Source organism: Netta rufina (assembly GCF_964035555.1).
Source record: "Netta rufina genome assembly, chromosome: 25".
Classification (NCBI taxonomy): Eukaryota; Metazoa; Chordata; class Aves; order Anseriformes; family Anatidae; genus Netta; species Netta rufina.
The window spans coordinates 7,107,712-7,119,734 of record NC_140149.1 but is presented as its reverse complement, the minus strand read 5'-3'; the positions used below and the strand labels follow the sequence as shown (position 1 = coordinate 7,119,734).

General features: G+C 62.4%; 1 protein-coding gene across 1 annotated transcript; it reads left to right on the top strand.

The window, feature by feature from the left end:
• Nucleotides 1-2,799: 2,799 nt before the first annotated feature.
• Nucleotides 2,800-10,983, top strand: TMPRSS13 (transmembrane serine protease 13). The gene is made up of 13 exons (XM_084301596.1): nucleotides 2,800-2,837; nucleotides 7,552-7,723; nucleotides 7,948-8,049; nucleotides 8,583-8,705; nucleotides 8,793-8,922; nucleotides 9,019-9,111; nucleotides 9,199-9,242; nucleotides 9,487-9,646; nucleotides 9,742-9,914; nucleotides 10,151-10,249; nucleotides 10,397-10,539; nucleotides 10,624-10,776; nucleotides 10,861-10,983. Exons 1-13 carry the CDS (start codon nucleotides 2,817-2,819, stop codon nucleotides 10,873-10,875), a joined length of 1,428 nt encoding a protein of 475 aa, XP_084157722.1. The 5' UTR covers nucleotides 2,800-2,816; the 3' UTR covers nucleotides 10,876-10,983.
• The last annotated feature ends 1,040 nt before the right edge of the window (nucleotides 10,984-12,023 follow it).

The window sequence follows — 12,023 nt, the reverse complement described above, 5'->3', positions numbered from 1 at the left end:
GCTTTCTGCCCTGCCTCTGAGCACAGCCTGGCCCTGACTCATCCTTCCTGCGAAGCCCAAGGGCTTCAAGGAGCACACAGCCCGGCCAGGCGCTGCTCTGTTCTCTCTCTCTTCACCCAGCTCGGCTTTGTTCTGTTCTGGAGAGCAGCTGATGCCCTGTGACCCCACAACCCGCTCCTGAGTCAAATCTGGCTGAGACAGAATTTCGAAGTCCCGAGATGAAGTGCGGCCCGGCCCACGCAAGCCACAGCTTATGTTTCATGCGAAGGAATGAAAAACAAAAGCAGCGGGACCAAAAAATGAGGAAGGAGGGAGCCTGGTGGAAAAGAGGCAGTGGAGCCGGGGCTGAGAGGAGAAATGGTTGATGGTTTAGGGGAAAATGAAACAGGCTGAGGAGAAGTGACAGCCCTGCTGGAGGCTCGCTCTGACACGGTGAGCAGCACAGCCCCGGTGCTCAGCGCTGCCAGGAGCCGCGGCAGGACGCAGGGGGATGCTGCTGGGGATGCTCATCCTGCTGCTGCTTTCCTCTCCCCTGCCGAATGCTCTGTGACATCCCAGGCATCCTGTCCTGCAGCAGCACGCTGTGCTGGGGCTGCTCAGCCCCTCCCCGGCTCAAGGCACCTTGAGAAAACCACAGCTGAGCTCTGCGCTCGCCCCGGGGGCTGCTGACCACCGGAGCTGCGATGAAACCAGAGCGCGAACAGAAAAGAGCAGCCCCCATTTTCAGTGAGGGGCGGAGAGGTTTTGAGTTTGTGGGTCTAACCAGCGCCCGAGAACGCTGCTGAGTTTCCTTTTTATCTTCAAAATAATTGACTAAGCTTTGCGTAGAATTAGCAGTGTTTTTAATAACCTGGAAATCACCTGAGTCAGAGCCGCACTGCAGGGCTTTCTCCAGAACCTGCCGGGAGAGGCAGCGAGGTTCCTGGCAGGGACTGGGAGCTGCAGGTGCCCTGCTCCTGCCCAGCTCCACTGCTCGCACCCTCAGCACCGCTCCAAGGGGGCTGTGAGCACCGAGCCCACCTCTGCAGGACTGGTCCTGTGCCGGCACAGCACTGCCATGGGGAGAGCAGCATTTCCCCCTTACTTCCCCGGTTCCCTCAGGCTTCGAAGTCAGAGCAGGGAGCAGAGCAGCCTCGGGCTCTCCCCGTGCATTATTAACAGTATAAAAAGTGTTGGCTGGGGCAGGGAGGCTGCAGCAGGGCCCCCAGCAGCAAGAAGGTGCGGGGATTTCGGCAGCAGGGTGCTGGCTGTGAGCGTGGCATTTAACACAAGGTTGCCGGGGTCAAGCCCAGGTGCACACTTCTCTGTAACTTGCTTTCTGTAGGTGACTTTGTAGTAAAAACAGCAAGGCATCATTCCTGGAGCTGCCACAGAGCTCATTTCGGAGCCGCTCTTCAGAAGAGGAGGTGCCTGGTGCGAGGGCACTGGGGCCAGCTCAGCTCCCACAGGGAAGCACCTCTCCTGCCTTCACACAGCAGGGCAGAGCACTGGAAGGCACTGGGGGGCTGCAAAAAGCAGGCAAAATGCTGCCAGTCCTGCACGGTCAGGGGGAGATCAAGCAGGGAGTCGGGTCCCAACCCTACCATGAGGGCTGTGGAATCAAGGGGGCTTTGTAGCTTAGCATCCTCCAAGCTTGGGTGGCCCTGGTTGTTTGCCGCACTTCCTAAGAGCACGTGTGGGTGGGGAGCCAGATGAATAAGGGATTTATGCTATGAATAATGCTAGGAGAAATGTGCCTGGAAAAGACAGCGCTGGTTTTTCTCACACTGACCTCTTCCAGCCAAGGCTGCGCACCCTGGCTGGGGCTGGGAGCAGTGTGGGGCACGTAAAGCACCTTTGGGACCTGCAGCATCGTTCCTCCCTGCTGTGTGGTGGGGAGCAGAGACCATGGAGCAGCTCCGAGCATCAGGGATCCAGGTACAGGCTCCCCACGGCCTCCTTGATCCCCTCTGTGCCCAGTGCTGGGGCAGCTGGAGCTGGGGACATGGCACTGAGGGATGAGGGGCTGGCCCCTGGGCTCCTGCATCCCGCACCGAGGCCAATGTGCAGCTGGCCTTGGTGCTGCTCCCTCAGCCCGGCCCCCCCTGGATGTCAGGGAGCACCCAGCTGAGCTGGGTCTTCTTCCCTTCCATCCAGATTTTGTGTTCCTGTTTACCCCAAATGTGCGTTCTGGGTAAAGCAAAGCATCTCCAAGCCTGCACCCACAGAGGAAACCAAAGACCGTTGCTTTTTCCATGCACAAGTTGAGAGCATCGCTCCACCAGCAGATGAGTGAAAAAGCCTCGAGAGAAACGAGGTGGCATCCCACAGCCCTTGCAACACGGCGTTCTGACTGCCTGGTCACTGGGACACAGGAGTGGGTTTTTGGCAGGGCCGTGCACCCCCTCCTGTCCCCAGCCGGTGCTCCCAGCGCTCAGCAAGGGCAGGAGAGGACGCACGGGGACGGAGGATGGGGCAGGCAGCAGCCGGGAGAGCAGCGAGGAGCTGGTGGCAGTCCCGATGCCTGGGGTGCCCGGTGGGCATCCGCACTCCCCCGGGGCCAGCCCTCAGCAGCACCCTGGCCTGTGGCCGAGGCCGGTTCCTCCCCGGGGAGCAGAGGCAGGTGTTTTGCACGCCGTGCCTGCAGCAGTTGGGAAAGAGGCAGCGGTGGAGCCGGGCAGGTCCGACTGGTTTCCCTCCTGGCGCTGGCACTGACGTACGAGCCCGCTCGCCAAACAGCTCCTGCCCCGTCCCCGCGCACCTGACTTGGCGCCGCGCTGCGCGCCGAAGGATGGCTGTGCCGCAGCTCTGACCCCAGCCCAGCCCCGCAGCGGCCCATGGAAGGGAAAACCTCGTCGGTAAGGCACGGGCACGGGGGGGGAAGGAGTGCGAAGAGCTGCCCTCGGGGGCTCGGGTACGCTGAGGGAGGAGGAGGAGGAGGATGGCAGCCACCAGCATCCCCGGCACAAGCCCTGTGCTGTCGGAGGGGGTGTCAGGGACCCTCAGCCCCGCTGCTAGTCCAGCCAGGAGGGGTCTGTGCCTCGGGTGCCTTGTGGAGGACGGGGACCGGCTGGTGGCAGCCTGGTGGGCTGGAATGACACCTGCAGGGGCCACACTCTCCTGAGCCCTCAGCGTTTTGGTGGCAGCGCTCGGGTGGCCCCGGCTGCCCTCCCTGAGCCACTCTCCCGGCAGTTTTCCCCTCACTCTTTACAGGTCGGGTCGCTCAGGGTCGGCTCGGTTTCGGCTGCTGGGCCTCGCCGGGGTGCAACGAGCATCCCGTCATGGGGAAAACATCCCCGGCCGGCACGGGGCTCAGCCCGCCCAGGCGCGGTGCTGGGTAATTAGTGCACCGAGTGCTGCGGCTGCGCCAGCACCAGCCCGAGCGTGCAGAGCCTCAGGGACGGGGCTGGAGGGGAGGCAGCACCCGCAGGAGAGGTCACCCTGCTCCTGCCCCCCGGCACCGGGTGCCTCAGAGGCAGCCTGGAGCATGGGGAGAGGCCGCGGCCGCATCCTGAGCTCGTTCTCGTGCCGGGCAGCCTGCAGCCCTGTCCTTTTGCCGAGGCCCCGAGCTCAGGCTTGCCCGCCTCCAGCACTGTTTTGCTGCACGGTTCTGTCTGACAGCGGCACCAAGAGCAGGCAGCCGATGGTTTCTTGGTGAGGCTGGGATGTGGATGCCTGCACGTGGGGGAAATTGCCCAGTTCTGGGCATCCCTGGGCCGCCTGGGATCAGTGGTGTGGATTAAATGTGCCATCGGGAGCCCTGGGTAGCACCCTCAGCTCCGTAACTGCAGGAGAGGCACTTCAGCTGCCCGTGCCTCAGTTTGCCCACCTGTGGAATGGGGTGAGCAGCGATTACTCACCCCCTGCAACATTTTCTGATCTCTGCCTGAAGGGCTGCGCTCTCTGGCACAAGGTGACCTGTCCCTGGCCCAATTGGGCTGACTCAGTCGGCACAGCTTGTCATCCACACTTGCAAAATGCCCCCTGCATGCTTCCAGATTTCATTCCCCACTGCGTGGCCCCTCTGCGGCACCTGGATCCCACAGCTGGGGGGTGAGCAGTGAGCTGGGGGGGGGACACAGCTCGGATTTGGGTTTTCCCAGGCTGGAAACACGGAGCCCTGTGCAGGAGCACGGTGCTGCGAGGGGACCAGAGGCACCTGCAGGCTCGGGAGGGCTGCTCCCAGGTGCACGGGGACAATGTCGCCGTTGTTCCCTTGCCGAGCTGAGCTGGCACAGAAAATCAGCACCCCCCTGACAGGTGGAAGGCGATTCCCTGCAGGCAGCAGGGTCTGGGCAGCAGGGAGGGGTTGTGAGAAGTGGCAGGAGGGCTCAGCTAGGAAAGATGATCGCCCATTCAGGCAGCTCCCTGCAGCTTATTTAAGCTGGGCCTCTTGCTGCTTGGGTTGATGCTTTGTTTTTCTGCGTGGCTGCTCAACCCTGATGCTCCTCCAGGATGCTGCTGGGCCTCGGCTCCTGTTGCAACACCGCCGGTGCTTCCACTCTCCCTCCCACTCCGAAACTGCAGCTGATTGCTCTCGCTTCCCTCCCTTCCTTCCCCATCGCACCTGGGTGCTGAGCCTCCCGCCTGCCTTTCCCCGGGGATCTGCAGCCTGGCGTGAGTTTGGTGGCCCCATCCCCCGGCGAGCAGGGTCTGGGCTCCCCCAGAAGGGGTGGATGGCCCCAGGGCTCGTGCCTGAGGCTGGGGTGCTTTCCACAGCTCTGCTCAGAGCTGAGTGGAGAAGGAAGGAGGTGCTGTGTGTGTGCGCAGGCTGCCCCGTGGGCTGTGTGCGGCCAGGCACGATTCCCTCTCGCCGTGCAAGGGGCAGAGCTGGGTCCCTGCTGGGGCACTCCCGGGCCCCCACCTCTGCTTGCACCCCAGCACGGAAATCACCGGCTCTCCTTCGTCTGCCTGACTTTTAGGCTAAAAGCCACAACAGCGCGAAAAGCTCTCGCAGACGGTGGAACATTTGCAGCGAGGACGTCAGAAAAAAAAAAAATGGCTCAAACCACAGCCGCACGTGTGAGAGGGGTGCTGCTCCGAGTCTGACTTTTATTCAAAAGGCAGCAAAGGATGAGTAAAGGCTTTGTGGGCAGCAGCTACAGCTCGCTTGTCGGGGCAGCACACGCTCCTTGGCAGAAAAATCATCCCTGTAAAGCCGCTGCTGTTTGCTCTCTGTGCCGGTGGCCACCCAGCAGTAACCAGTTGTGCTGGTTGCTGGGAGCCCTGATAAAACTTTTGTTAGCTCCTCTGATAGAGCTCAAAGAAGAAATAATAGTAATTGGACTTTAGACTGTTGAGGAAATCGGTAGCTGATCGTTCACCCAAGTGTAAGAAAGGGCACGTGCTGCCTGCTCAGCAGCAACAGGAGCAGTTGGAGCTGCAGTGGGTGTCGGTGCTGAGCTGGAATGCTTCTCACCCCGAGCTGGAGGTGCTTTAGCACCCAGCAGAGCTGGCCCCTGGTGAATTGGGGTTGTTTCTGGTGCAATGGCGAGCTCTGTCCTTCCCAGCACTGTGATCCTGCTCATCTGATAACTGCAACGTTACACCTGCGGCAGGAGACGTGCAAAATACCAGATATGTGGCGGTAGCTGGAAGAGGTACCGTGGGTTTTTACAAAAACCCCACTGATGCGTGGGAAAAGCTTTTTCTGGGAAGGGTTTCTGGCACTTGCTGTTCGTTTTATTTGTGCAGTGCAGGACCTGCTGCAGCTCAGCCTTGCCTGCTGAGTTGGCCATGCTTTCTGACAGCAGGTGCAAGGCTGCCCAGGAATTTTTCATGGTGCAAAACTTTCTGCAAGAGCCTGCATCCCACCAGCAGGGCTGCTCAGGAAAACCAGCCCAGGACTCACCCAGAGAACCCCGCAGTGCAGTGCTGGTGTCCCTGCCTTGCACCCGGAGCTGCTGTGAAATTCTGCCACGGGGAGCAGTGGATTTTGGCTGCAGGCTGAGCACCTCCCGGCGTGCTGTGGCCGAGGGGTGGGTGATGCTGAGCAGGGAGGTGGCTCTGGGCGGCCGGGAGGCGTTAGCAGTGCGGTGCCGCGGCCCCGGTCTGTGCCGGCAGGGCTGGGTGCTCCTGCTGGGCTGCCCTGGGTGCTGTGCCACAGCTCAGAGCAGGCACGAAAGTGCTGTTCAGGGTTTCCCCCTCCACCACCACGGTTTTCAGCGCGGGGCAGCCGTGGCAGACCCCGTGCGGGCAGCGTGTGGCCACGCCGGGTGCGTGACTCAGGGGATAATGCCCAGGAAGTGACAGCGCCGCATTGCAAGGAAGGGCACAGCCGTATTTACAAAGCACGAGCCTGAGCAGGCTCCCGACGTGCTCATTAGGGCCCTGGGCTCCCAGCAGGAAACGGGAGGGCAGGGAAAACCCAGCTGGAAAGGGGGACAGGGTGGCAGTGACGGTGGCACCTGGAGCTCTGCCACCACCGCGCTGTCCCTCTCCCAGGTGCTTCTTGCTGGGGTTGTTTTCTGCTCAGAGGGAAAGGTGATCTCCTGCATCTGCGGGGCCAGAAAGCAGAGGGAGACTCGGAGGGGTGTGTTTATCCCACCTCCTGACAGGCACAGCGGCACCCTAGGCTGGGGGCTTGGGTCCCTGAGCTGGCTGCGCTCTGCTGCCAACAAATGCAGGCTCTGGATCTGCTTTGTCCCCCTCTTCTGTGGGACAACGTGGTCTAAATTCTATCTGGTTCTTGTTTACGGCCGGCCTCCCTCAACCAGCACAGTGCCAGCAGTGGTCACGGCTCGGTGAGGCGGGGAGGAGGCACGCAGCAGCCTGCAGGGAGCTGTGCACCGGCCAGCCCGTCACTGCCCTGCTCCGGCTGACCCTGTCCTCTGCACGTCCGTAAGGCACACGGCCACGGCTTGTCACCAAAAATGTGCCCGGGATTTTATAAATGAGAGGATGACGGCAGAGGAAACGGTGCTTGTGGTGGGCTGTGCACACAGCAGGACTCTAGAGGGAAACGTGAGGCTCCTGCTCACGGAGCTGATCAAAACTGGGGGAGCTCCCGGAGGAGAATACGTGGCGGAGAGGAAACAAATACATTTTCTTTTGTGAATTCACAGATCGGGAGTGACACAACGGCAGAACAGCATTCCAGGGTGCAGGACGTTTCAGGGCTTGGAAAACACCGATTATTAACTATTACTAAATGACAGTTGGAAATTGCAGTGTATTTTTCAAATGGCTAATTAAAGATAGATGCATAAATTGGGGCACTAGCCCCGTGGAACTGGGCCACGGTGTGACTGCCCCAGTGCCAAACACCCACTTGATTGCTCTGATTGAAGCTATCAGCTGGGAAAATTTGGCCAGCAGCCTCCCCAGGGGGCTGAGCTCTGTGGCAGGGAGTTTTTCAGCCTTCCCAGATGGGGTGCAGGAAGAGGCCCCTCCACAGTCCCTCCCCGTGCTCCCCACGGTGCCGTGGGTGAATATCCACCCGTGGCGAAGGTTGGCGGTGCTGGGCAGCTCGGCTCTGAATGGACTTTGTTTTTGGTTTGGGCAGCGGGTGGCAGCCCTGGGGACACCCCAGCGGGTGCCAGTCGCTGCCACAGCGGTGTCCTCTGCTCGCAGACCACGGCACCGCCCAGCAGCATCCCTCCCAGCCTCCATGCCTCTGCAGCCAGCAGCATCTTCAGCATCCGACCTCCGCAGCCTCGAGAGAACGTCCTTGGCATTAGCTTCAAGCCCTACAGCCCAGAGTCCGGCCCGGCCCCGGCCCCCTGCACGACCTGTGAGAGCACACGTAAGACGACGGTGCTGAGGGTCACCCCTGGCCTCTCTGGCCTGGGGCTGCCCCTTGCCCGGTCCCCCCAGGGAGGGAGGGAGGCAGAAAATACATCCCTGTGCCCACCGCTGGCACCGGCTGGTGATGCTGGGGGGGTGTCAGGGGTGCTGGGGGGACAGCATGGTCTGGGTGTTCCAGGGAGGCTGTGGCTCCCCCCGACCCGGCCTCTATCCTGCCGCTAGGATCCTCGATGTTCAGAGCTCCCTGCATGAGCCAGCGGCGGCTTGCGCTCATCTTCTGCGTCTCCGTCCTCATCGTGCTGCTCGTCGCCCTCATCCTGCTGTGTGAGTGAGCTCCTGGGGGCTGAAAGAGCTCAGAGAGGGGGCTCTGGGCAGCACCGTCGGGCAGGGATCTCTCCCGCAGCCCTCAGCCAACGCGCTCGGGGCTGTGCACGGTGTGCATCCCGCTGGAGGGCAGGCTGGGAGGGCTGGCAGGCGAGCAGGGAGACGCACGCTGCCCATTTTCTGAGTTTTCCTGACATCTGGCGGACAGGAGGGAGCGCAGCTTTCCAGGGAAGTGGCTGGCCCCACGCAGCCCTGCTGCTTTTTGCGTTCTGCTCACTGCAAGCTGAGCGCAGCCTCCCCGGGGGAGCCAAGGAGAAGTGGGGCGAGAGGCGTGCAGCCAAATTACTGCTGGGTGGGCTCTGGGGGGTGCTCGGGGCCCTTCCTCGGCCCTGGAGAACGCAGCCTGGCTCGAGCAGCAGCCCTGCACCCATGCTGCTGGGAGGCCTGGTGCATGTTCCTGACCCCATCTGGGTGGGCTCACCGCACCTTGCCCGCGGTGGGTCCCAGCCTCACGCCCCTGTGCCTGCCTGCAGTTATGTTCTGGCGGTCGCAGACGGGCATCGTGTACAAGGAGCCCGCCGAGAGCTGCAAGGACAGCCCCGTGCGCTGCAACGGCATCGTCGACTGCTCGCAGAGGAGCGACGAGCTGGGCTGCGGTGAGGCAGCGGGGACGGGGAGGTGGCACGGGAAGGGGCAGCCCCTTGGTGCTGGGTATCTCTGACCCCCCTGCTCCGTCCCCGCAGTGCGGTTCGGGGCCGACCAGTCCCTGCTCCACGTCTACTCCAGCACCGAGAGCCAGTGGCTGCCGGTGTGCAGCAGCGCCTGGAACGAGTCCTTCTCCAGAAAGACCTGCCGGCAGCTGGGCTTTCAGAAGTAATTCCTCCCACCCTCTTCACCCCAGCCTCGTTTCACCCAGGAGGGCTTTGTCCAGCGCTGTGGTCTCACCGCCTCTCTCCTCTCTCCTCCCAGTGCATCGCAGACAGAATACGTCCCCCTGCACGTCGCCGGCAAGAGCCTCACGGTGACAAACGAGCGCGACACCATCCAGCAGAGCCTCAACAGGTAGCGAGCAGCCCCTGCCCTGCCCAAGTGCCTCAGGGCTGTGCTGGGGCTGGGGCTGAATCCGATTCCCCCTCTTCTGTCCCACAGCTCCCAGTGTCTCACGGGGAAGTACGTCTCCCTGCGATGCACAAGTAAGCGAGCTGGCCGGCCGGGCGCAAGGACAAGGGCAGGCAAGGCCGAACAGACACTTGGGGGAGCCTCATCCTGCTGTTTTTGCAATGGGTTGGGCAAACGGGGCAGTTTCCAAAAAAAAAAGGGAGGAGGATTGCAGTCGCACGGTGTCTGCTGGGCCACCAAGCACCATGGGGGGGGGGACCTGTGGCGTGCATCCCCTGGGGCTCGCCCCCTCTCTGAGCCCTTTGCTTTCCCATCCAGCCTGCGGGCAGCGGATTTTGGGGAGGATCATCGGAGGGAAGGAAACCTCGGTGAGCAAGTGGCCGTGGCAGGTCAGCGTGCAGTACGGGCCCGTCCACATCTGCGGCGGCACCATCATCGGCGCGCAGTGGGTGCTCACCGCCGCGCACTGCTTCTTCATGTGAGTGCTGCTGGGTGCCCGCAGCCCTGCTGCTGGGCTGGGCACAGCCCCGTGCCCCCCACGTCTCACCCCCTGCTGATTTCCCCATCCCCCAGGAACAGCATGAAGATCCTGGATGACTGGAAGGTGTACGGGGGGGTCTCGGACCTGAAGCAGCACACGGAGGGCATCCCCGTCTCCCAGGTCATCATCAACTCCAACTACAGTGATGACCACGACGACTACGACATCGCTCTCATGAAGCTCTCCCGGCCGCTGACGCTCTCAGGTGAGGCTCTCCGATGGCTCTGGGCTGGGGGCAGAGGGAGCTGGGGGTCTGTGGGGCTCTGCCGTGCCACTCGTGGTGCCCTGTGTGGGCTGCACGGCCGGGGTCGGTGTGGAGGGGAGCATTTCCTGCACCCCACGCTCCTCCCTAGCTGCAGGGCTGGTGACTACGGCTGTTATTTTGCTCCCGGCTGACTCACCCCTCTCTCCTCGCCTGGTTTTCATCACGCCTCCCTCCAGCCCAGGTGCGCCCGGCCTGCCTCCCCATGCACGGCCAGCGATTCCAGACGGGCAGGTCCTGCTTCATCACCGGCTTCGGGAAGACCAGGGAGAACGAAGGTGAGGGAGGATGCTGGCTGTGCCACAGAGTGGTCCTGTGCACCTCAGCACCTGCAAGGAGTGAGCACAGTTCTGCTGTGGTCGGAGGGGCCTGGGGGCAATGAGGGGACGAGGCTCACCCTGCCCCATTGCTCCTCTGCCTTGCAGAAAACACCTCCCCAAAGCTGCGGGAGGCCGAGGTGAAGCTCATTGACTACAAGATCTGCAACAGCGACAAGGTGTACGAGGGGTACCTGACCCCACGCATGATGTGCGCTGGGTACCTGCAGGGGGGGAAGGATGCGTGCCAGGTGAGCCGGGGGCACAGGGTCCGTGTCAGGGAACACGGGGCAGAGCTGCCTGCTTCTCCTCACCTTTCTGCCCCCCTCTGCCAGGGTGACAGCGGAGGGCCCCTGGTCTGCGAGGACAACGGCCGCTGGTACGTGGCCGGGGTGACGAGCTGGGGCACGGGATGTGGCCAGAAGAACAAGCCGGGGGTCTACACGCGTGTGACGAAGCTCCTCAGTTGGATATACAGCAAAATGGAGGTGAGGCTGGCGGGGCTGTGTGTATGGAGAGGGGATGCATCCAGCCTGGGCTCAGCACCTGACCCCGTGCTCTCTCCCTTGCAGAGCGAGAACGACTAAGGCCGGGCTGGAACCCACACGGCTGCGCCGGCCGGCACCGACCCCCTCACTGTGCTGCTGCCAGGGCGAGACGTGCCAGCAGCTGTGTGCCCCCACACCTCCGCCTGCCCTCACTGCTGGGGACCTGCCACTGCCCAGACTGAAAATGTGGCACCTTCAAAGTGCCCCTGCCCTGGCTGGGGCGAGGGAGGTGGCTGGAGGTGGCCGGCAGTGGCTCTGCCCGGTGCTCCCAGCGATGGATGCACCAGCTCCGAGCCACCTCGCCTCGCACCTGCGGCTCCTGTCCTGTAAAAATAGAAGTGTCCAGACTGCGGTGCCAAGTAAATGCTGACCTGCAGGACAGGGGCACGGCTGGTGGGCGAGGGGCTGCTGCCCACCCACGGAGGCAGATGCAGATGGAAAGCAGGAGCAGGAAAGCTGCGGGGTGCCCATGGCGAGGGAGCCCCTTCCCCTGCACGCTGCGGGGACAGCGCAGCAGGGAGCCCCCAGGAGCAGCTACAGCATCTGCTGGGGGGAGCAGGGGTTGCTCCCCCATCTGCAGAGAGGCCTAGGAAGCACCTTTTAAATGAAGTTCCTCCCTGTGAGATAAAAGCCCATTTATTTATTTTTCTATGCTGTGGAAGTGGTGTGTGCAAGCACTCGCTCCTGGAACTGCGTGCAGCCACTCTCAGGTCCCTGTTGCCCCAAAAGGATTTCGGCAGCAGTGAGGGGCAGGCCTGTGGTCCCAGGGAGCTGCAGCGACAGGAGCCGAATCCCAAGGTAGAGCATGAAGGAGAGCAGCCCCCCTTCCAGTTGTGGCATCTCCCAGCTGCTGGCTCAGTAACCGGTGCTGGATTTCTTCATCTCACCTGCTGAGCACCCAGAGCCTGCCTGTCCCAGGGCCATGCTGCACGGTGTCACCGAAGGAAACATCCACGCTCAGCCTGTGCCCCGGAGCAGATGTTCTGAGGCATGCACCTCTGGATGGATGCATGGATGGATGGATGGAAGCCCCCCCAGTGTGTGGTCGGCTGTGGAGGTCCCCAGTGTGCCCGGCTGCTCCACACTCTCAATAAACGTTTCGGTAGTGTTCCATGCAGACAGCTCTTTGGGACCTGCTGGGGGAAGCTGCTGGGCCCAGACCCAGGCTGGGGCTGTGCAGTGGGGCT